The sequence below is a fragment of the Vanellus vanellus genome (assembly GCF_965231255.1).
Source record: "Vanellus vanellus genome assembly, chromosome: 2".
Classification (NCBI taxonomy): Eukaryota; Metazoa; Chordata; class Aves; order Charadriiformes; family Charadriidae; genus Vanellus; species Vanellus vanellus.
Genome location: NC_138906.1, coordinates 53,047,372 through 53,072,810, shown reverse-complemented (window position 1 = coordinate 53,072,810; position 25,439 = coordinate 53,047,372). Strand labels below are relative to the sequence as shown.

General features: G+C 35.6%; 1 protein-coding gene across 1 annotated transcript in view; it reads left to right on the top strand.

Annotated features, from left to right (window-relative positions):
• The window catches only part of CNTNAP2 (contactin associated protein 2), a gene marked incomplete at both ends in the record, with an annotated part of 1,160,915 nt that overhangs the window by 531,912 nt on the left and 603,564 nt on the right, over positions 1–25,439 (top strand). The window contains 2 exons of the mRNA XM_082479539.1: positions 21,836–22,039; positions 24,192–24,376. Coding sequence (XP_082335665.1) covers positions 21,836–22,039; positions 24,192–24,376 — 389 coding nt within the window. The remainder of the gene's footprint in view (positions 1–21,835; positions 22,040–24,191; positions 24,377–25,439) is intronic.

Genomic DNA, 25,439 nt, shown 5'->3' with positions numbered 1-25,439 from the left:
TAAGAAAAGCAAAAGCTGCTCATGCAAGCAAAGCAAAAATAGGCATTCACTACTTCCCATCGGCAGGCAGATGTCCAGCCACTTCCTGGGAAACAGGACCTCAGCATGCTTCATGGTTACTTGGGAGGACAAATGCCATAACCACAAACGTCTCCCCTTCCTCCTCCTTTCCCTGAGCTCTCATTGCTGAGCATGGCACCATTTGATATGCATTATCCCTTTGGTCAGTTTGGGTCAGAAGTCTTGGCTATATCCCCCCCCCCCTACCTTTTGGCCACCCCCAGCCCACTGACATTGTGGGGTGGGGGTGGAGAGAGATCCTTGACGCCATGCAAACCCTGTTCAATAGCACCCAAAACTGGTGTGTTAACAGTGTTTTAGTCACAGTTGTGGAGCACAGCACCATATGGGCTGCTAGGAAGAAGGTTAAATTTGTAACTTCATCCCAGCCAGACCTGGTACAGGTAAAAAAAAAAAGAAAACTTTGACTTCAAGCATCCTAATGGTTATAACTCACCTATCTACCTCTCTTTTGAGCTGCTTCTGAAAAAGGCCAGCTTCTGCCTTGCTCTCTGGAGCATGAAGTCTGCTGTACATGTTATGATAGCTTTGGAAGATTTCAAAATTGTAGGAGTTTCTTTTTGTCTGATTGTCTAAGGAGTCCATTTCTGATATCTGATATTCTGATAATCAAAGGAAGGGTCTGTTCATACTACTATGATGGATAAATGTGATCTATGTAAGTTAGAATGAATTTATCTTGCATTTATTACTTTCCAATCTAATAGCGTAGCCCATTCTAATAATGAATGTCTTGTTTGTCAGTCTTTTATTTTGAATGGCATTACAGTTTAGAATTATTTTCAGGCAGTGTTGTCAGTATATACTTATAAAGCACTGAAGAGTACATGCTGGCTTGTGAATCTGGCAGCAGAATACTCTATGAACCAAATGCAATTATTCCGTTAAGATGGATTTTTTTTTTAAGGAGGAATGGTCAAATTTAATAGGATAGATAGTTCAATAATGTTATAGAATAAAATGTTACGGCAAAGTGTCATTTCTGTTGTATGTTACAAGTGTTCTAAAAAATCATTATAGGGCCTCCAGTCTTGGTATATTAATTTCTGAAAAGTGCTCAGAGATAATCATATGTACTTTTGTGGAAGAAATGCTTAAATGCATAAATAGATCCACGTTGTTTACCTCTGTATGGATATAGCATCTTTCCACTGAATTGGAGGAGTTAGAGAGCGACTCAAATCATCCTCTCGCTGGGGCTGGCAACAGATACAGATACTTTCAACAATTTGAGACAGCTAACTTTGTCTTTGATTTAGTGGGCATTGTGGAGTGACCAAGTGGCCATATTTCTATCTCTAAGGTACATTTCTAAGGTACATAACAAATGTCCATAGAATGAGTTTGCATGACTCCATGTACCTAAGAGAAACAAGAAAAGAGGGGTGTAAGAATAAGTGAGAAAGGAGAAATATGCCCTAGGGTCCTGCAGAATGGGTGAAGGCTGGACAAGATGCTGGAACACAAGATAATTTTGTGTCATCCTTTGGAACTTTGCTGTCTGCCTGCTTCCCACCATACAGCATTGGGCTATGCCAACATTCTGTACACTACCCTTATTCAGCTCCTGGCCACTAAAGTGGGACTTGGAATTGGAGCAATGCCTCAGCCTTTTATTGTCAGACACCGGAGAAGTTGATGAAAATTAACCACCAGAGAATGTGGGATGACTTGAAAAAGACATCTGTGCAATGCTAAAATTTCAATTGTGATTGGAATGTCCCAGGAAAAGTCCACCTGCTCTGAGAATTTTTGTAGGTTTTGACAAACCTACAGTCACCTCTGAATGTAAGTAAATGTTTTAAAATCTTGGAGTTTTAGCATGATTCCCATCATGAATAAATTTTCTGCAGTACAAATGCTTTCTTCCTGGGACAAGAAGGTAACTTCCATGTAATAGCTCTGAGGAAGTTACGTCAGGCCAATGTTTATAGGATAGCTGTAAATCTTTAACTGGGTTAGATAAAATCACAGGAAGAGATGTACAATATAATGTCTGTAATTTTTCTGTTTATAAACATGCTACGGCCATCGTGAGCCCGTATCTGTTAATAATCACATCAGATTGCAAAGTACATGAATTTCCTCTAGAATATGAGGCAAGTTATACTTGATCTGAGGGTTGGAGACATTTTGTTGTTTATTGGAGTTGTTAAGATCATTGTTTTTGCTAGCAATAGTTGTTTTAGACTAAAATAAACTGTTATTTACAATTATTGGAATGATTTATATTGAAGTGGTTATGGCTATATCTTCAAAGCATATAGACGTCTAAAGATTCATATTTTCTCTAGCTTATAGATGGGAATATGTCTTCATAATTTTAAAGATCCTTCTAGTTGTCATTCTGGATCTTCAGGATTTGCAGTACTATTAAAAATCTGGATTTCAGATGATGAATAAAAAGATCTGTCTCTCCCCAGACCATTGCTAATGAGAACAACCTAGGTCAGAATCAATTTTATTCCAAGCTTCAGAAATCTTACATTTCAGATATTTTGAGGAGACATTTTTATGTCTTACTTGTATCGGTGTTATGTTTTAAATACTTTTCCGTAATAAACTACAGGCCACCTGTGAAGATAGAAAATATGTTCAGTGAAGCACATAATTTTCCGTTATACAAGAAGCACTTTTGTTTCTATGATAAGAACATGAGATACAAGATGAGTTAGACCTGATTTTACAAGCCTCAATATTATCAGTGTAAAAGTTCAAAATGCAGACTTCCATATGTAATTACAAAATAAAATATTTTAATTACCTTTTCTCTTTGTTTTTATGGCACCAACTAACTAGTGTATTTGGTGTAATATTTTAGATTTTACAGAGGAATGGAGATTACTTCTGGTTTTATGTAAATTTTAATTATTTTGCCTTAAAGTTTTTTAGATTTTTATCAGAAGTTGTACTGCAAAGCTAAGTCTGTCATAAAACAGTCCTCAGCTTTGTAAAATAACAGCTCTCTTAGTGGGCAGGAATGAGCAAAAATAACTTTTAGAAAAAATAAAACAGAATTTCCTAGCATATTTAATCAGCATAAGCTACCCAAAATGCACCAAGACTACGGTGCCAGTTGCTTGCCGTCTTATTTTATTCCATCAAACTATTAGACATTTGATCTAATTCATTAGTTGACTCTAAAAATGATTAAAAGATTATATAATCATTCTTGACAAGGATTTGTACTTCCCATACTTCCATATTTTAGACCATGTTCTAGGTTCTGCAGAGAGAAAAACTCTTTGTGCGTGAGGTGGAATCTGTTTAAGATAGAAGAAAATCCACCTCTGAGCAACAAAGAATAAAGGAGCATCATTAAACATTGTAAATTAATTTAGTTTCCAGTAAGTCAAGATGCACTGATGCACCATTTCCCACCTCATCATGATCTGTGCAATGTATAATTTGACATATGAAATGCTTTAGTGGTTCCAAAGACTTATTCTAAATTGTATAGATTGCTCTTGCAAGTGGACTGCACTTTGCTGATCGCCTTTACTTTTTGTACTCGTCATATTTCAAGTATTTATGAATTTTAATGTCAAAAGTAAGATTCCCTTTAGTTTCAGACACTTCATACCTTTTGATGTCAGAAGGACCCCCTAGATATTATTCAATTTCCTACATAGGTCCAAGATTCCTATTTGTGGTATATACAACAGCTTACAGGAGGAATCAAAGGCTAATTAAGTGATTGTTTTCACTATTCAATAATAGTACAAATAGGTTTATTTAAGTTTAAAAGAGGAATTTTATTTTAAATATTAAAAATAATGTATCAGGTGTGTCCTTTAAATCTTAAGTAAAGCACAAATTCTGCTATCCTGCATCACTGAGTAGTAATTTAATTTTCAGTAATTTCCAGAGTAATATCACTTGTTTCCAGAGAAGCTTCCTGCCAAGTGAGTCCTGAAGGGTGTGAGCACTACTGATCAGTGGGATCTGAATTTATTTCCCACCACCACCGTACTCTTGGCTGGCCTGGCCCCTGGGAGGTAACTGGAAAAAGGGCAACCATAGTGAACGCTAAATTCTAAAGAGGAGGAGCTTGGTTTGGACAACATCTTCTGTGGTTTTTTTCATATCTGTACAGTGTTGTAAGTGAAGTACAAGACTATGATTTCATCTTCAGTTCTTTTAAGTACGTGCAGTCTGGCCCTTTTGAAGTGTATCTGTTAAGTGTCATTTTGTATGACTTCACAAAAGTTGTAAATTAACTTTAAGGCACTTAATTGTGAAGTGCAAACACATAAAAAAAGATAGTCTTGGTATTAAAGTTGAGGAAGAAGCAGAAAAAGAAAAAGATGGGGCATGGCAGAGATGGAGAAGAGAAGCAGCTCACTGGTGGAAATCAGAATTATTTATGGGAAATGAACTGCATCCTTCTTAACAAAAGCCTGATAAGGTTGTGGGCATGAGTGAAAGAAGAGGAGACAGTAAAAAATCTATGTACATCACACATAACAAATTCTAACAACAAATATTTCTGAGCCTCCCACCAACCTCCTCCTTCCGTATTTCTTTGTAATGATTCTACTGACTTATCTTTGCAGTAAAAAAATCTAATTAGATTGGAAAGAGTAGCACATTAATTAACAGATAAACTAACAGTATTAAACAGCAACACTGTAGAATCTCACTCTGGTCTTCCTAATTAGGCAGCTCTCTCTGCGTGAAGTAGAAAATGCAAATAACACAACAATATAACATAAAGGGCAAAAGGGCCCATTATACTGGTAGACAGTGAAGAAAAAAGAGAGGAAAAGAAAAACCAACCAAACCTGAAACACCACTTAGGCTCAATGATCTATAACTGCCCCATGAGTTGCATTAAATTATAACAGATTTATATTCAGTATATTTGACCAGTTCTGATACATCTCATCCAGTTTTCTAAGGAAAAGCATCTCAGAGTAATGAGAGTCCAATAGCAAGGATCAAAATGTTGTCTTTGCCTGGTCTTGATTAGGGTGAGAGCTGTGTAATTATTTATTTAGGTAGTTAGGCAAAATATTTCTTCTCATCCTCTTCGCTGAACTGAGCTGGGCTTGGTAGACCAGTAGGTTTCTTTTTATTTCAAGGTACACTTTGAACTCGTGTATTTATTTTATATTGCTTTACTGTTTCATTTTTATGTTTTACTGCTTAAAGTTCAATGAAAAAGGCTTGTGCCTGAAAGCCCTTATGTACATGAAGGACATACACTACCTGAGAAATGCCCATTGAGTTCAGTGAGATTTTTGCCATTAGTCCCTTAGGCAATGAGAAATTAGTATTGTAAATATTAACTCAAAAGCTGGATACCACACTTTCATATGTCCCTTGAGCAAAAAACAGACTACAAAACTCACCTGTACATCATGCTCTGAAGATGTGTGACACATCCAGAAGAAGCAAAAAGAGATATCTTTTCCCTTGTTGAGCTTAAAAAGAACCTGGAAATTCCCGACTTTAATTTAAAATATAATTTATATTACAGTATGAACCAACTCTAAATGTGTTGCTGAGTCACTTGTATACAGAGCCTGTAAAAGAAAAGATAGATAATTCGGACAACACTTCCCTGTGTCAGTGGGATAGTATATTTGTTGTCTCTCTGTAAAGGTCAGTTTAAATATCAGTATTGTTCAATGTTTTATTTCACCTGTTTAGAAGAAATGCAGGGCTGTTCCTTAAAAGCATAGAAGGCTGAATAAAGGTTGCCCGTAGGATTTGGAGAAACTAAGAATTGTTGTTTATGCTAAAGGACATTTTGCAGTAAACAAATAAAATCTACCATAACAAACATAGATGCTAACATAGGATATGAGCACATACGCTTGAAAGTACTGCTCTTACAAAGCAATCTACTCTAAAATTCAAAACAATAGTGATACTGCTGGAGCTTTAATAAATAGCTTTGGTAGTGATGGGATTTTCTTGTAAGAATTCTTCAGTGTAGACAAGGCCATCTGAAGCAGCTTAGGCACCTCTGAATGAAAAGAGTGTACAGTCCATTTAATCTCCCCTTGGCTTTAATTACTCATCTGCGTGCACAGCAGTGCTCCAAGGGATCAAGGATCTTTGGAAGAAAACAGTTCTAAGGACTCAAAAACTTACTACAAGAAGGACCCATACTGATAAAAAGAAATGAGTGGAAGGGTTTTGTTTTTTGTTGTTTGTTTTAACTTTTATTACATCTTTTCTTTAAAAATAAAATGTTCAAAATAAATTTGATTAAATAGCTGAATTAGAAAATTCAGTAAGGAAAAAAAGGTTTTGGTAGAAAACATTGAGAATTGAAACTGGGGGTCTAAGACCTTGTAAGTTTGTAATTTTTAGTATAGCTAAAGATTTTTTTTTTCAAAGGCTTCAGCCTTCAGTTAATGAAGAGGTATTCTGCTGTTGTAACATAAAATTCACAGACAGAAGAGCTCTTACAGACCCATGTATGTCAATATTGTGCCTTCTTCCTATGTTTTACAGTAAATAGAAGATTGCTTTATAACTATGCCTCTTTGAAGCACCTTTACTCCTCAGAACTGTCCCAACAGTAGTGTGGTATCTGTCAAGTTGAGCAGAAAGAATTTTTGGTTAAGTTCCCTATCATGTGATATCTCTGATTGAGCAGAGCTTCAGCAGCAACAGCAGTCATTTGTAAACTCCTTAATTAACTGGGACTGGTAATGCATGTCATTTGAACAGCATGGGTTTTTATCTCTGCAAAATTCTTCTTTCCTCACTACTATAGGCATCTTGCAAAATTCTTACAGCATCCTGAAAAAAAAACGTGCATACCTTTTACCTTTTGTTCTTGTGTTTATGCTTTGTTGCAAGTACACCTGGTCAAAAACTTTCCACTGAAGCTATATTCTGTGATGGAAAAATGTTGTTTAGATGCAATGGTAAGAGTAGTGTCTGATTTCTCTGGGAGTTTACAACAGTTGAAAAAAGAAATGAAAATATGTGTAATCCATTCCAAAACAAAACTTGCCAATATAAACATTTTTTATACAATTATTTCCTTCTCCCCTCCAAAAAATCAAAATTGCTTCCTAAGCAGTTTTAGGAGATGTAGTTTGGGTGTCTTCTCTCCTTGGGCTTCTATTTCTAATCAGATACATCTCCTATAAAATACTGTGGACAGTCCTTCTTTTATTCCGTGCAATGGCTTAGACAAGCAGAAGAGCAGAGACAGAAACATGACCCTGGCAAAGAACCCCACAGGCTTCAAAAAAATAGAGCAGTGGTATATGGACTATCTCCTTTAGAAGGCCCTGAATTGGCACTTTTCAATTTTAGCATTTATAACAGAGTGTTATTTTTCTGCTCAAAAATTCGTTCTCCTTGCAGCCTGGTAACATGCACCAGTCTACCATTTTAAAGATGACAATGATGCAGAGCTATTTACCCAAAGCAATGATAATGGACCAGAATAATAACAGATTTACCTAGATGTAAACACAGACATGCATAGGTAGCACCAGGACAGAATTGCACATGCAATTTTAATTGTTCATGGATACAATGTGTACCATTTGTTGGTATTCCTTCAGTGCACTTACTTGTTTGATTGCAAAATGAAAGTTAAATGAAAGAAGCTGATTGTGTGAAAGTACCTCTAAATATTAGTCATTGGGACAAGTAGCCTTCTGGTTTTGTTAAGAATGTGTGTTTTGTTACCTGAAGTAGAGCAGATTTTTTACTCAGTAAGGGTTTGGGGTTTTTCTCCTTATTTGTGATTAAGTACAAGTGGTAACTCAGATTCACTTGCTACACATTACATATTGTCTGCATTTCTCATCTGTACAATACTGCCTTGTTGGTCTGCAATCTTCTGTTAGCAATTATTACTTTTTGATGAAAACCCCCAGAAATTAATGGGTCATAAACCATAAGCAAAAATCAAAGGTTAAATATAATTTTAGTACTTCTGTAAAAGTTACCAGTATGCTATTTTGGGCAAAGTCTTATACTTAGTGGCTTGTACAGAGACTTTGTAAAAAATTTTATTAAATTATCTTATTTCAATCAAATTGTGATCAAAGAGTTTATTGAAGACTATGATTTTGTAAGCAGAACAAAAGCAGTGGAGATAGTCTTGGGGGGGTACTCTTTTTCTGAAATATGTGTAAGGCCTCCGTTGACTCAGAAGACGGTTCTTTGTTAGGAATTGTAAGTTATTTCTTATGAAAACATCTGCTTGGATAGCAGTAATTAGTAAGCAGTTTTCAAATTGAAGTAAATGCATAGGAACCTGATTATCATTTTAAACATTTACATAAAATGGCTTATTTTCCTCCCATTGATTTCTGACAGAGTAGACTTTGCTTAATGCTTTTGAACATCAAAGACGCATCTTTGTAAGTACCTAAACATTGACCTCTGAACCACTATTTCAGAATTTGTTATGCCTCATCGGAGGAAAAAAGTCAAATGTATGTTTAGTTGTTTATTTTTTCCTTAGAGGAATATCGATGCGTGGAGTAGGAGCTGGTCAGTTGTCTTTATTAAATAGATGGAAGCCTAATCCTTCACTGGTATAAGTCTAGTGATTAAAAATCTAGTTTCTGATAGAACATCTTAAGAAAGTCAGGAGTCAGGAAGCTTACATATTTTCCTGCTGCTTCAGCAATTTTTTGATAGGGACAATGGCACTGACTACACAAAGAGCTGTTGCATGCACAAACTAAACATGAATTGTCAGATTTGTAACCTCTATGCAGTTTTCATCTACTGAAGACTCATGTTTTAAGATATCCTGACAATAACCTCTGAATGGCATTTATGTTTGGCATTGATATTTCATTTTAGGATGCTGCCACACAAACAGAAAGAGGTCACAAAAACTTATATGTCCATTACTTGTTGCTTTATTTAGAATTTTCTCTTTTTAGATAAAGTCTTTTCTCCATTATTTTATATACACATAACCATAATTTGTTAAACCCGAAAGGAAGTAATTTTCCTTTACAAACCAAATCCAGTATATGTGTGTATGCTATACGTGGCTATCATATTGCATATGAGGTCGGGTTGTATTTCAGTGTAACAAACAGAGACTTGTCTGCTATGTGCTTTACTTATTTGATTTGTTCTAAACAACGTTGGCTGGATAAAGGGTGAAAAAAAATGTTCAAACACTGGATCCATCACAACAAATTCTGTAAGAAAAATTTCTCTGAGCGCCTCGTTCCAGCACAAAGGAAGAGCAGTTTTAAAGAAGGGAACATGGCAATTCTTTGCAATGGAATTTAGTTTTCCACGTCTGAGTTTAAAAAAAGCCTCTTTCTCTTTTATTCATGTGTAGCATTCATTGCTTCATGATTGAATAGCAGCATCTTATGAACTTGGAGCGAGTTGTCTATACACGTTTACGTGCAGTTCTTACCCACCTGGAACAATCTTGACTGTTATTCTCCCTTTGCTTATTAAACATAATAGATCATACCTTAAGTAGCAGTTATGAAATTTCATCCATTGTGTGAACTTGCGTATTTGCTGTAGTGAGAGTCACTAACATACAGAGCTGGTTGAATTGTTTTTAAGAAGCAAATAAACTCATTAGCAGGTTTTTGGAAATACCTATTGACAAATGTATTTCAGTATTTCCATCATCTGAAAAAAATGTTGCATAATTTGAAGACTGAGAGAATAAAAGTATTGTTTCAAATCATTTGCAAACATTGTTTGGCTGCCTTTAATAACACATTAATGCTCCCAACAAGAAAAATGCTACCACATAAAAGAAAAGCTATATGTATGCTGTTATGCAGCCTCCCTTTATTTTTGAAATATATGACTGTCTCTTGCATCTTACAGGCTCTGTCAGGAGTCTGTAACTTTACAGTCACTTCAAACACGTTTGAGGAAACAAAGCAATGGTTTTAGATTCTAGTGTGTGTACTTACTTTAGAGATTGAAAAGTTAAATGAAATTAACATATTAGGCTGGAAAAAGTAAAACAGTAGTAGTGGATAAAGAACTAGAATCACAACAGTATCTGTGATTGTAAGTATTTCACCTGCTGCTCATTAATCGGCGTTAACTGGATGTGATGGAGTCCCCTATACTCTTGCTGAGAAGAAACTCTCATCCTTCTGACTTTTTTTTGGCCTTTAGTGATGGAGAATAATCCAGAGTTGAGGAGACTGAATTGATGGCACTGACTGTGCAGGGAAGCCTGAAATGCATGCTGCAATTCATAGGGGAGGAACAGCCAGTCGCACGCCTGAGATGCCATAAGCAAACTCGCACTGAAGAAAGACTCTTCAGAACTGTTCTGGCAAGTGGGGAATTTGCAGGTCTTAAACTTTGCAACACCAGCAAATCTTAGGCTGTAAAGCCTGCTAGAAGTTATAGATAAGTCACGTCTGGCGGCAAGGAGTGGGACACAATATATCACTGACCCTGGAAAGAGCAGTCTGATAAACACAAAGAAGAAAAATCACTTGTTGGTAAAAGCAAATGTCCCACTTCCTGTTTCAGGTCAGGAAAAAAGGGGAAGGCCCCGGTACCTGAAACTCAGTGCTTCTGGCAGAATAAAATATGCATATAGGCTCTGAGCAGGTGCGTTGAACTAGATAATTTCTAGAAATCCCTTCCAACCTTAATGATTTTGTGATTACCTGCTCTTACCTGCTGTACTACCTGTCATGGAAAGCATTTCTGAAGCAAAAGTTGTGGTTTTCTTTCCCTCTCAGGGAACTATCTCATTCTATGTGCTTGTTACAACACAAGTTGAGCATTCATATTGCTGTATAGTGAATTATTTGGGGATTTTTTTTTTATGGAGTGTAAACAGAGTTCCAAGCGATGCCAGTGCAGTACTAGATCCTTATATTTTTGCTTATTGTTATTCAAATAAAGCACTTATTCACTTATTCACCAAAGCGGAACTAAATCAACTTAGATCATCTGAAAATAAAGCCCTGACTCATAACCTTGAATATGAGTGGGATTTTTTAATTATACATACTGAGATATATACAGAGGAATAGGAAAACACTGGATTCAGTCACCATTAGGTTCACCACTTGATCCATGCGCAACAGAGTTTGGGGCTCAAATTTTATGGCTTGCAAGTTGGAAACGAATACCTTTTCTTACATGACAATGTGCAAGATGACATTGACTAAAGAATATATTAGAGATATGCATGGTCTTAGATATGTTGGATGTTAGGTAAGGAGAGGAAAAATAATTGGCTTGATTACTAGTCTTGAATTATTTCCCCAACACTGCGTTTCAGTGGTCGGCTTTTCTGATGCTGTGCTAAACACAAGGTATTTGTCTCTGAGCAATTTGGAAATACAACAATGAAACTGAACTGTCTTATAAATGCACAGAGTTATTCCACTAAAGAATTTGCCTCTATTAACTCATAATTTCTAATTGAAAAGCAGTAGCTGAAAATAGCAATATGCTCCATCTTAGTGTCACTTTTCCTAAAATAAAATGTGCGGCAAGACAGAATTAGTACTAGCGGAAGACTGGCAGTTGGAAGAAAGAAGGCAAAACTATACATCCATTAGAAATGGCCTTTAATGGCGCACATCTGTGTGCCTTAGACAATAGTGAGGCTACTCACTAGAATAAATGTGAGTGTCCTCTGGCCAAAACTGAGACTCAGTCTTGCACGCCTTGCTCTTTAGGGTCAACTGCAGACATTCAAATGACGATGGTGAGGTTTTTACTGTGTGAGATTTAATTGAGTACAGCAGCATGAAACTGTCTCTTCTGTATATTCCTTAGTCAGTGTGTATGCTGCTCCCTTTGAAAGTTCAATTTAAATTATCTCCATGGTTGGAAGAAGTAAAGAATATTTGTTTGAGAGTGATTATGTGAATAAAGGATATAGAATGTGAGTCAGAAAGAGGAACGTGGCCTTTAGTAATAAGTATTCTTAGAGCATCCAGACATTAAAAGACATGTGGAAAGATATTAGACCATCAGACTTGTGTGACATCAGCTCAAAGAGAAATTAGAAAGAGAAATTCTATATCAGTATTTTGTTGGTCAACTGTGCATCTTCCCATTTTCATGCAGCTGTAAACACTAAAACAAGGGCTCCAGCTAGTCATCCGTTTCCTTAGTGTTTTAATAGATTGTCTTGTCCATTTTGTAGCTCATTTATTCACTGAGTAAACTGAGTGTAAATGTTGTATGATGCAATACAGCTTCTTTCATTGCTGTAGTTTTTCTTTTCCTTAAGTAATGAGCGAGCTCAGCAGTTTAATAAGGATTGAAACCTGTTTTGGCCATTTGCAATGTAAGAATCAGAATTGTCCTTTTTTATTGACCTGGAGTTCTTGTGATTTACTTTTTTAATAAACAGTGAAAATATTGGTAGAGACTAGCTGTTTTCAAGTAAATTAAGTTCTTTACTGTACCTGGTTTCAGAGTTTAATTATACGCTTTAATGTTCCCATTGAGATCCAATATCAAATGACGGGTTTCACAATGCAGGATAGAACTAAATGTATTTATGGTTGTGAGGAACACTTCTGACTTGGAAATCACCATGATAAAAGACAAAAAGCTGAGTTTCTTTAGAATATTTCAATTATACATGTATTTTTTACCAAATTTATTTGGAAGTACCATAGCTAGAAAATAATAAATCATAGGGAACATTTGGCTGCTTCTAGTGCATAGTTGCAATGCTATACATAAGAAAACATTTTAAAGTACAAAACCTTATCTATTAAACTGCTTCTGTTTTGTCCGTTTGGTGAATACTATTTGTAATATGACCTGGAAAATTACCAACTAAACCGTGATTGTTACAACCAGAAACTCTCGAGGAGTTTTTGGTAAAAGGTAATGATTTTATGACCTACCGGCTCTTACTTTATCAGTGATGAATACAGATGATGTTCATGCTAGTATGACTTTGAGGTGATGAAGACTGCGCAGTTTAATTTGCACCTTATAGTTCAAAGATAGTTAGAAATACCCAGGTCTCCAACCTCAGGATTCAGCAGATCTTCAGAACTGCCTTCAATTTCTTTTTCTAATTTGAACTTCAACTATTTGAATAAAACTATTTTAAAAATAATTAAGTGGGCATCGAGAGTAAGATCAATTACATTCTCAGGACAAAATACCTCTGTTAAAAAGCCTTGTTTATAAAATATCATTACAGTATACAGGTAAGCTCAGAGATTTTCTGGTTGGAAAAAATTGAGAAACTCATTGTTTAAGCAATTAAATAATTGGAATTAAGGAGAGAAACACATTGCCATGGAAGTTGTATTTTTTGTGGTGCTCAATCTCCTCTTATCTCCCCTACGAATAGAGTTCTTCAAAGAGATTGTGTCTCATACCATGCATGGTAATTAACTTTCTGGAGTCACAAACCAGAGTAGATTACAGAAGGAATAGTTTTTGTCTGAGCTGAAGATTATACTGAACTGCAGTCTTACCTCAGTTCTCTCTGGTACAGTCAGTAGTCCGCTATATGAGCATAGTATTCAGTATCGTCTAGTTTGTAAACTGTGGTAGGGATGCGTAAGTTTAAAGCTGAATTGCAAAGTGTACTATAAACATGTTCATTGCCTCATTTATCCAATTCATAGTATAAACATAACATATTTAAAAATGTTCCCATTTGGTTTTTAAATGAAGTTGTCTTTTAGAAAGCTGAAGTATTAATGAAAGAACATTTACTTGAAAATCTCATGTTACATTAGGACTGGCAGAAAAAAAATCATCAACCATAGTGTTAAGTTCTTGAAAAATTATCCTTCTTACGCACAGCCTTAAGGCAATAATTTGGTGGCATATTTGGGGGCTTAGGCTGAGTTCATAAGTCTTTTATGTTTTAGTGTTTTCTTCTGTGTGTGCTGTAACTAATGCCTTGCCAGATCTCCAGATTTTCCCCGAGAACCTGCTTTTATCTTTATCTAACCCCAAGTTAGGTGTAACTCTTCAGAGCACTGCACTGGTGGATACACTCATCACAAAATTATTGTCTAAAGCAACAATTAGTTTGTGTAGCAATATAGGTACAAAAATTAGAGAAATAACACAATTGTCCTACTGAGAAACAAAAAAAAAAGCGGGAGGGGACTTTTAGCCAAACTCATTAGATTACATTTATTTATATTGTTTTCCTTCCTTTTTATTTTTCTTCTACTGCTTATTCATTTTAACTTGTTGCATTTGTTTCTTATTAGACATTAAATTAGCCTAGATGAAGAACCACATGTTTGAAGACATTTACACAAGAGATAGCAAAATGAGTAGTAGTATACTGGCATTATAACAACAGCAGTGATGATAATAATAATAATAGGAAAAAATCCCTGTGCTTTGAAAATCAGAGAAAACTTGAAAAGAACCGAGAGCTGTTGGCATATCTTCAGTGGATATTGCACTCAGAAACTGGCAAAGCATTCTCGCCACCTTAGGGAATACTTCCTCACAGATTTATTTTCTGAGTTTCTGGCAAGTATATAAAATATAAGAATAAAGTTTGTGGGTTTTACCGAAGAATTGAGTTAAAAATAGACTTTGACAAAACATTGTTTGCTACTTTGATACCGCATTGCCATATATACATCATATCTAATGTAAAGAAAAGCAAGAAAAAAATTCCAAACCTCATAGCAAATGTATTTTTTTCTTTTTTAAGCATTGACATCACTTAGGGTTGGAGTTATTGACAGATAACAGCCGGATTCAGATTCAGTGCAGTGGAAGCTAAGCAGGCAACAGAAACTTAAAATTGATTTTCCTTTACCTTTTGGTTCTAGAATATGAAGAGGTATACATTATTGTATATGCAAGATACATCTGTATCTGTATGAGGGGTTTTTTTTGGGGGGGGCTGAAGGGGAGCAGAGGTTTCCTTTGTGGCAGATGCATTGCCTTTTGAAGAAGAGAGTAAAAAGAGTGTCAGTTTTGCTGCAGCAGATTTCAAGCCACAGTTGCCCATGTCCTTACGGCTGGACTGTAGTGCCTGAAGGCAATGTTCAAACACGGTACCTTTGGCTCTCTGCGTTATTGTAAGAAAGCATAAAAGAGGAGACAATCTTTTGACTGCTGTGCTGGGACACGGCTTCTGCATTTTTCTGGTGCAATGAGATGTAGTAATGCATCTCTAACATGACCTCGGCTAACTTGGTGCTGCTGAGATTCGAGCTGCTAGGACTCGAGTGACAAATTTGACATGCTATCATGTTGACAGTATTTGGAACTCCTGAAAAAGTAGATGAAGGTCTTCTGAAGTAATTTCTGTGTATGTAATTGATCGTGAGTAATAACAAAATGAGAGTATGGGTTTGGAATAATTTTGAGCCTTATACTTTGCTTTGTTAGGAGAAAACCTCATTTTTTGCTGTTAAAATATGTAAATAATACACTCTTTATGTGCTTACATTTGTCATAATGATATTTTAGTACCCGTGACTAATAGCAACAAGAAATGGAACTACACATGTGGAATACTTTGGCCCAGCCAGAGATGCTTTGATGCATCTCTGATGTTTTCAGATGATAGATGCTCGGTGGATGGTTAATGCTATTTATTACTATAGTATTAGTACATCAGACACAAGGGTCACATTATGGAGTAAGAAAAGAATGATAGAAGTGAAGATCTTTCCCCTAAAAATTGTTTGATCTAACCAGAAGATTTAAGCAGATGAAATAGAGATAACGGAGTGAGAAAATTTCACCTAAGGTCGCTGTGGATCAGTAGTACAGAACTTTTGTATTTTTAATCCCAGTGAAATATTCTGTACAGGCTTTGTGGAATCCACAGATCAGTAGCAATTAAAAAATATGTGTACATATTAAATTTGCGATGAATAATGTTGATTTTGTTTGCTGTATGGTAAGCATTTTTCTGGACGGTACCTTGCTGGTTTGCTTTGTTCTGATCAGTGTTGTTTTACTGTGTCTGATAGCAGGGATTTTTTAGTAATTCCAGGCAAAGTAGCTAAGTAGCTGTGCTGAAGTCTCGATATTGAGTCTGTGAATGACCACTTCTTCATCCTTCAGGTGCTGACATTGAGGATAATTACATTTCTCTCACAAGAAAGGGAGGAAATAGAGAAGTTCTGGAGCTTGAGATTGATTTGAAGTTGTTACTTTATAATCAATTGTTAAATTATTTTGGAGCTCCAAATAAAATATCTTTAAACAGATTTGGTTCCCTGACCAAATTTTTCTAAATCCTGTACATGGCTGAAAGTACAGGACAAAAGTAGATAGGGAGGCCTATGACTGGTGACTTAGGTTCCTTTGAGATTTGGGAATGGGGTAACATGTGTCACCCATTTCCCTGACGATATTTTTAAGGCTTTCTGACTATTATTTTTCAGAGGAAAAATGAATGTGGTGATGCTATTAACTATTGAAATGGTTTTAATGTGGCGTCTCAGACATATACTGGGATAAGGCCTAACACATCCTCCTAGCCAAATGGAAGTGATGTTATATTTTTAAAAGGTCAATAGTATTATCCAGTCCATCCATATTGTAGGAAATCCAATAAGGGAGAAATCAAATTGAAAGTCATCATAGCTGTACTTCCTATTTAAATGTAAGTTTTTTAAAAAATAATGTCGGTTTCTTTTTCCCTCATCTTTCTGCATTTTGTCGTCTTTCTCCCTCTTTCCCCTTTCTCACTATTTTTGCACTTAAAAAAAAACAAACCAAAATTCCCCCATTGCAGCAGTAACCTCTGAGAACAGACTTCACTGTTCACAAGTGAACATACTGTATGCAATGGCTTAGGTCTCTTTCCTACTAATGCTGGTAGTTGAGTGGCTAAGGATGAGAAAAATTATATATTTACACTGCAATTATAGGAATTATATGGTTTGCTGTCTGAGTACTATTCTGCGTCATGTTAATTATCGTGATACTAAATAGCTGAGTGTCATCATAGAAGGAACACAAGTCATTACAGCAGTTCTACATATGATAATTCTTAAACATAATTGCTATGTAATCTTTAGGTGATTGAATTATCATGCAGACCCATGTGCATGCTGCCAGCATAGCTATGCATAAAAAAGGCTGCTTAATCAAAGATTAGTGCTGTTTCTTTTTTTAATTGAATAATTTTCAAAAAGTAGCAATTTGGGGCCAGATTTTGGAAAAATGTGCTACTTTACTCAGCTTTGTTAAAGTTTGTGATGTGAATTTGCTTCAATGAATGATGTGAAGAAGATGTATGCATAACTGTAACAGTGGCATAGGTATGAAAGGGATACTTGCATTTTCATGAGCAACATGTTGTGAACACACAAACCCACAGAAGTCAAGTCATTGTGCTGATCAGCTCTAGATCAGATGCCTGACTGCTAAGGTAACTTTTGCAGATGTTACAAAGTGGGGTTACTGTAACTATCAGAAAGGAAAGTTAACAAATGTTAATGGAAGAGAATCTCTGACATTTTATATGGAATCATATTTTTTTACGAAGTATATTCATTATGAAGTTTGCTTAAGCTGTAATGTCCATCAATTTTCTTTCATTTGTAGCATTTGTTCAAGGCAGTTGTATGTAGATTCAAAAGGGTATAATCTGTATAGCAAATTTGCTTTACACAGAAGTACGATTTTTGTGGTAACACAGTGACTTTCATGTAGATACTTTCTCTATGAACAGGTATTGTGCTTTTCTAAAAGTTCTTTTCTAAACGTATGTATAAAAATATCAAGAAGGTGTCTCTTGGATCTCTTGACAGCTTGTAAGGCAAGCAAAAACAAGGGTTGATATAATCTCTGTTACAATATTTTTCTAACTGTGTTCTTTGTTTCTTCAAAACAAATTCCAGAAGTAATGCATTTACCTGAGTCGTGAATGTATACAAGATAACCCCCCCTCTGAAATCACATACTACTGCTTCTGAATACAGACTCAGAATATGAACCTCGGTGGCCTCATTTCTGAGAGCAACATCTGCATCTCTGCCTGAAAAAATGTGTCTTCCTTGCATGCTGATAACTTTTTAATGGATTTCTCGCAGCACAAATACAACATGCCATTCTCATATTTAATTTTGAGCTGATTCACATTCCTGGAATGTGTCGTTCAGAAGAACCAGATCAGGCTGAGAGTTTTAGTTGCACTTAGAGCTTAAGAAGTATTTATTATTGGAATGCATACTGTAAGGTGTGCTTTATAACAAAAAGTGATATTTCTAATATATATTGCTGCATTTTGATGTACACGAGTTATATATTATATACTAATAAATATGGGATATTGCAGGCAATTTTAATGCTCGTGTTTTATGTGCTGAATAAAATGTCTTCATCATTTAGTTGGGATAAACAATAAAAGGGTCAAAGTTTATCATTTCATCAAAATTCTTTGCAGGTTTAGGAAGATTTGGGGGTAGGTTCAAGTTATATGGTTGTAATCTGTTTCATTGAAGAGGTCATCTGCTAACAACAAATCTGACACCTTTGGGTCCGAGTTTCTTAGTTCGTTGTCTAATCAGAAGAAGAGGTGAACAAACACTACATGATTATTGTGCAAATAGCATCTCTGTATACCTGTCTGTCTTCTTTCTAATGGCAAGAAGAGTCTAGAACTTGTGCTTCCAGTTATGTGATGCAAGTAATGGCAGGAATGGAAGTTATACATGGCACAGGTTATTTCTAGCCTGGTAATTAAGGGTGAGAGAATGCTATGGGAGAGGCAGGATATGGCTCTATATAATTTGAAGAAGTGGCTGGAACTAAAAATTCAGAAATTTAAATTCTTCCCTATGATCTCCTTTCCACAGACATGGTAATGGGTCAATGATGTGATCCATGAAAGTCTATGCATTAAAAAAATATATAAATCTTGGCCATTGGAATGATCCTTCAAATCTTTCAATGACTATTACCCATCTGTTTGATAACAGTCAGCTGCTACCAATTCAAATATGTTAAAAAACTACTGTGAAACAGAAATGCATTGCATATGTCTATTAATCTTTTAAAAAAGGAGAGGGGCAATGTCTTATGGAGACATGAGGAAACTTGCATTATAGAATCTGCATCCTCAGTCTTCTAGATCTCTTTGACTCCTACAGGAAGAATATTATGGAGCCTTTGGCTGTTGCTAATAGAGAAAGAAAGTTTATTTCTATGAATTTTTCTGATCTAACTTGAAAAGGTAAGCAGAGTGATTAGACTTACTTTCCAGGCTTAACACAGTTTTTTTGACATGTTTAATGCTCCTTCCATTAATACTAGTGGCCTTTGTATCCATGCCAATGTCTGACCACGAGTGAGTATGACATAACATGTTTTGATCTCAGGTAGACTCTGAAATACATATACTTGATGCTGGTTTGCAGAAAACATTACTTACCTTTTGAACTCTTAAGCTTAAAAAGCAGCAGCATTTTAAAGGTAAAATCATAAGTTCTGATGATCCATGCTGCAGCAGGATCCATAATTTTATCTTTAATATAAATTAGGTGGACCTGTAGGTCAACAACTGTCCACTGTCATGCTTCCCTCATGTCTTAGGAACTGTAAACATAGTTTCTGCAAGGTAGCAAACTTCTTAACGTCTTCAATTTGTAATAATCCCTAGAGAGTAAACAGTTTGTGTCAACTGAGGATAATAACCATATTGTGATTATACATACAGATTTATTAAAGATGTACAGAGGACAAATGGTTATATCAACCAGAAACACATATCACATACTTCATCAGCATGCAGAAAATCATTGTGTCAGCAAAACAAACAACCTGGAAGTAGCAGAGAACTATTTATTATACTAGTGATTTGTGGGGAAAATCCTGAATGATGGAAGTATAATGCGTTGGTCTTTATATTTGAAAACTTGCTATGCTCAATGATGTAAGGATGTATAAATAGGCATTTAATCAACATGACTTCAGTCTCAGTTGGGTGTGTTTTAGTTAATGAATACAAGATGGATTGTGGATTTTTTGACTGAACAAAGAAATAGAAATCATTTGTGAAATCTTGGCTGTGGTTTTACATACTTTTCTCTAAGAAAATAAATGCTAAACGTCATGATGCTTGATCGAATGCTCTTCTTTGACACTCAAATAGCTGTTATATCACCGTGAAAAGTATTTCTGGAAATTATAGAATGTGAAAAAGTTATATATAAGCATATGTATAAGCTATATATGTATATAAGATTATGTATACCAGGTGCTATACATAAGCATTTCTTTGATAGCAGTTGATGACATAACTGGTAAAAATTGACTCAGCAGACCATTTTGGTGGTTCCTAAATTCTTGACACAGGTATGGATGCAGACATTTGTTTAGGCTTTTCTCAGGGTGTAAAATACATTTCGGAGATTAGTTGAAAGTAAGCATTTTTTAAATGTGTGTTTGACACGTTGTAAGAACAAAGGCAACAGGTTTTAGCATAATCAGCTAATGTCACCCATATAAAGTAAAATTGAAATATATGCAGTTATTTCGGCATAGCGTACAAAGTGTTTTAAAGGAGTTTTAAAAGATTCTGCTGTGGTAATTACACAAGAGGAGTAGGTTTGCTTCTATGTTTTTGAGGGGGCCTGAAAGACTTCAATTACTTTCCAGTAAAATAGCAAAACCAAGTTAGGAATTCTAAAAAGTTGCAAGCAGTCACCGAAGAGCAGCCCACAGAAGTAGGCAATAATCAAATGTGGTTGAAGAATATATGATAAAATGCCATCCTTCATTTCATTCAGAGTGTGAAATGACTGGTATGAATATGGTATGTCAATAAGAGATGTGAATTTTTTGAGGAATGTGGGTGGGAAATACTTTTTTCTTTTAAAAAATGAACATTATTTTATTAATTCCTTTTTAGGAATTTTGCTTAGTGACTAATTAAATTGTCATTTGTGAATAGTGAGGATGAAATGATCGTGCAAATAGTGGCTAAGGCACTATATCCATTTTTAGAGATCAATATCTGTTTACAATCTTTTACCAAGCCCTGCTTAAAAGACAAGATTCAATACTCAGTGTAAGTACACCTATTGAATGGAATCAAGTTCTGCAGCTATTTTTACTGTGGATCTCGCCTGTGGAAAATTGTGGCTCATTCTTTAGACCAGAGATTAAATCATGAAAACAAGACAACATCAAATTTTGTTGTGTCATTACACAACATTTATATGAATATTGGATTGACTTTAAATAACAGTGGTTTTATCCTTCAGTTTTCTTCCCAGATTTTGAATAAAACCAGGAACAAAAGTCACCCCAAATGACAGAACTCTTTTTTTTTTTCTTCTCAAAATTAGTTGAGTTCACAACTTACCCAGGATTTCCATGTAAAACTGAACTAGACAAGGCTTATGCCTATGGCTTGCATACAGTTTGAGGAATCTTAAAATTGTTAGGCAATTTCATTGGGCTCATGTTTTACTGTTTACAGTCCTCACAGATACCTATATTGGGTTTTAAAGAGGTATCAAATTAATCATTAATGACCACTCAGAAGTTTGTCTTTCATTTTCAACTGTAATTAGAAAACTGTGCATGGGAGCAACTATATTTGAAAGAAACCAAGAGATGTTGAGTACAGTTGTAGTATTTGTCCCCCAAAATCTGCTTTTTTTATATCCTATGGATTAAATTTATCTCCTGCCTGGTTCATACTTTTTATATTGTTGAATTATGGTCAAGATAAAATGTATTTACAATGCATATCACACTTGCACATTTTTTATTCTGTTCAGGTACAATCTACATATGGCATGTCTGTTTTTCCAGTGGCCAAAGGAATATATAATCACTCATCAACAATGTTATTTGCTTTTTCCTTTAGGGGCTGATGTTATCAATTTTGATGGCCATGTAGTGTTACCATACAGATTCAGGAACAAGAAAATGAAAACACTGAAAGATGTCATCTCTCTGAAATTTAAGACCTCTGAAAGCGAAGGTGTAATCTTCCACGGAGAAGGACAGCAAGGAGACTACATCACCTTGGAACTGAAGAAAGCCAAACTTGTTCTAAATTTAAATTTAGGTATGCTGTGATTTAGTTTTGGATACTTTTTAACTGCCACAACAATTTTAGGTCAAATATTACATCCTTTTTTCCCCAGTAATATGGTAAACCACATCATGTATCAAATAATTGGTGAAATTGTGTTCATTCGCTTTCTGTATGTGTTTTTTTTTTTCTGTTCCACTCCTTCCTTTTTACTCTATGTGAGATACCATAAACATAAGATCATACAGGAAAACAGGATCAGCAATGTATTGTCATTAGAAACTTGCCACAAACAAAAAAAACCTTGCTAGAATTCTATTTGGCCTCAGCTGTGGCTTTGTGTGAGAGAAGGTCACTGTCATCAGTGCTAGAGGAATAAAGGTCACCCTTAGGAACCCTGCAGCAAAAAAGGTATCAATCTGGGAAGCTACAGGCCACAGGAAGCTGAAGTTCAGCAGCCTTCCTAGAATCTGAGAAGTAAGAGTAGGAAAGGAAAGAAGACATATCAGTTTATCAGGCAATCTTCTTATGGAATCCTATATATGTTACTCTAGTTCCAGCCTCCTTTTTCCTTCCCAGTGAAAGACTCATGAGTGATTGGATTTATAAAGTACATTTATTATGAAAAATCCTACATTTATCTGTTTTAAAGTATTATCTTTTTTTCCCTTCAAAGAGCTTTAGAAAAGATTTCGTGTAACTTTCCTTAGTTCTCTTACAGACACGTGAAGAGTAAATTATTCTGTTCATTATTTACATTGAATAGTAATTATTTCCACTAGCATTTTCTCCTGTTCTTTTTCTAAAGATCAACATGCACAGATGATGATGAGGAAAGCACATTTTCCTATAGCAGTTGTCTATTTTTAACAATTTTAATTGCAGTACTAACCCATTCATTTCCAGTTTCTTCATATTCTTCAGTTCAGTCTAATGTTTTATGGTGTTATTCATCCTCTCCCTGAGAGTCTAGCACCAGTCAGTGGAAAAGGATGTTCATTTTGCCTGGTGAAATCCAGTGACTTAGTTTCAAATATCATGGGGGAGGGAAGATGGGGAGATGGGGGTGGATTTAGGTTTTGCTTTGTGCTGGATTTGACTTAGCATTGAAGAAACTGAGGCTCATGGACATGCATGGAATTTATTATTTTTTTTTTAAACCAACAGCTGTTGAAAGATCAGTGGCAATATCGTCATTTGTGGGGTAGCAATGTCTTAAGCCATAGAAGCGTGATTTGCCAGAATGTGTTGTCAACATGCACAAACCTTAGGGTCTAACTTGCAGGTGTGCTTGGTGGTAAGAAATTCTCAGCTCCAGAAATGCTTTAGGTCCTCGTGTATTCAGAACATGGAAGATTGCACTGAGGTATTGAGCAGTGCAGCAATTTTTTAAACTTACTGCTGAATTAGTCATTTGCTGCTTCAGCTGAGATCCATGCTGTCAACCTTTGCTGGCTTAGCTGTGCCAGTCAGATTGCAATAAGATGTGATCTCTGACTAGCACAGTTGCGCTGGCAAAAGCCTCTGGAAAACGCAGCAGAGAACTGAAAAATTGTACTCTTGCTAGTAGTTTGACTTCCAGAATAGGAAGGTTGCTGCAGGAGGAAAGACCAAAACAAGCTATCTTAGTAGAAGACATTTTTGCTGCTGTTAACTCAGTCTGCATTGAGTCTTTTACTATATGCTCATTGGTATAGCTATGCTGGCAGAGCCTAAAAAATGTAGAACTCAGACTGAAAGAGCTTTTTGTTACCAAAGTCTGTTATCAGGCATGTCTTCCTGAACAGTCATAAATCAGTACGATTCCAGGGAAGCTCAAGACCTGGCCCGAAGGTGACAGCTTTTCATTTCTGTAGTGTAGAGATGAAAACACAGACAACCCCTAGTTGAAAGCAACTTTACAACTGAAAGTTGATATTGCTTCTCTGGTTCACCTCCAAATAACTACTATTATGAATAACTATTTATACAGTTCACCTATCAGATACTTGGTGTATTTGGTCTAGCTATTTGTATTTACGGGAGCAACTCTCCACTGGGCAGATCTTAGCTTCATAGCAGACTGACTTCCTTCAGCTTATTGTGTGTCTGGTGTGATTCAGATGAAATATTGATAGAGCAAAAGGAAAATGTTTGCCTAACTGGTATGAGGTGAGAATTGCTATTGTTTCTATCCCCATCTTAGGCAGCAACCAGCTTGGCTCTATTTATGGCCACACATCCGTGATGACAGGCAGCCTCTTGGATGATCACCACTGGCACTCCATCATCATAGAGCGCCACGGGAGAAACATCAATCTCACCCTGGACAGACACATGCAGCACTTCAGAACCAACGGGGAATTTGATTACCTGGACCTGGATTATGAGGTAGATGGCGAAACTTGTTTGTTTTCATTCAAATCGGCTTTATAAAAATAAGTCCATAAAGAAGAGAAAAGACAACTAATATAATTTGTGTTGGTACAATTTTGTACATTGTTTTAATTATTTTTTCCCTTATATTCTCTGAAATTTTCTTCCCAACATTCTCTTAAGTGTAAATTAAGTTTCTCTTCATTAGTCTACCAGAACCCATCTGGTGTAAGAGTCATCTCAGCCTTTTGTTTTAAAGTGGGAGATCTATGTTATTTCACAAGTTAAGCATACACTACTTTTAAAATCTCTAAAAGCAGCTGCTGTAAGCGGGAAGTAGATTAAAAAAAAAAATACAATCTGTTATTCTATTCAAGGGATAATTTTGCACTTGAGTCAGAAAGCCTCATTCTGTGATGACAATTAGTATTTATTTTTAGCAAAGCAAGCAGAGTAGAACCCCTTTACCAGCATGGATCTTGATCTTTCTTGTCTTAGGTAGGAAGGTACTTCCTTGTATTTTCACAAATATACCATGAATCACTTCTTTTTATAAAGAAGCAATAAAGAGTTAGGAAAGTTCTAAAAAAAATTTTGTTTAATCAGCCAGGTTAAAGCACACAATTGTTGGTTGTAATTAAACATGGATTTGTTGTTTGATTACACTCTGGTTTCTGCTGTTATGAACTTGTTCAGTTCCTCTAAATTGTTACATGAACTTCAGCACGTTGGTTATTACAAACTTTCTATAATGATTTTCTTGCACTCTTTATTGTTTCTAATGAGAATTAATGTGGCTGGCTGAGCCAAGTACATGTATTTCCATCCTTGCAACTTTTTAAGCAGTGAGAGGGAATCAAAATGATGTAATGCAGAACCGTTTGAATTGTGTATTGATAGTTTTACAAACAAACTTTTGATCAAGAATATGATATGAATGTTTGAAAAAATTACCTATGATTGTAAATGTTACTGAATCAAATATTTACTTATATTCTATAAATATCTTCTTTGGTAGCAGTTATAATGCGAAAATAATGAGCAGATATGCCTGTACCTCTATTACTCATCGAGCACT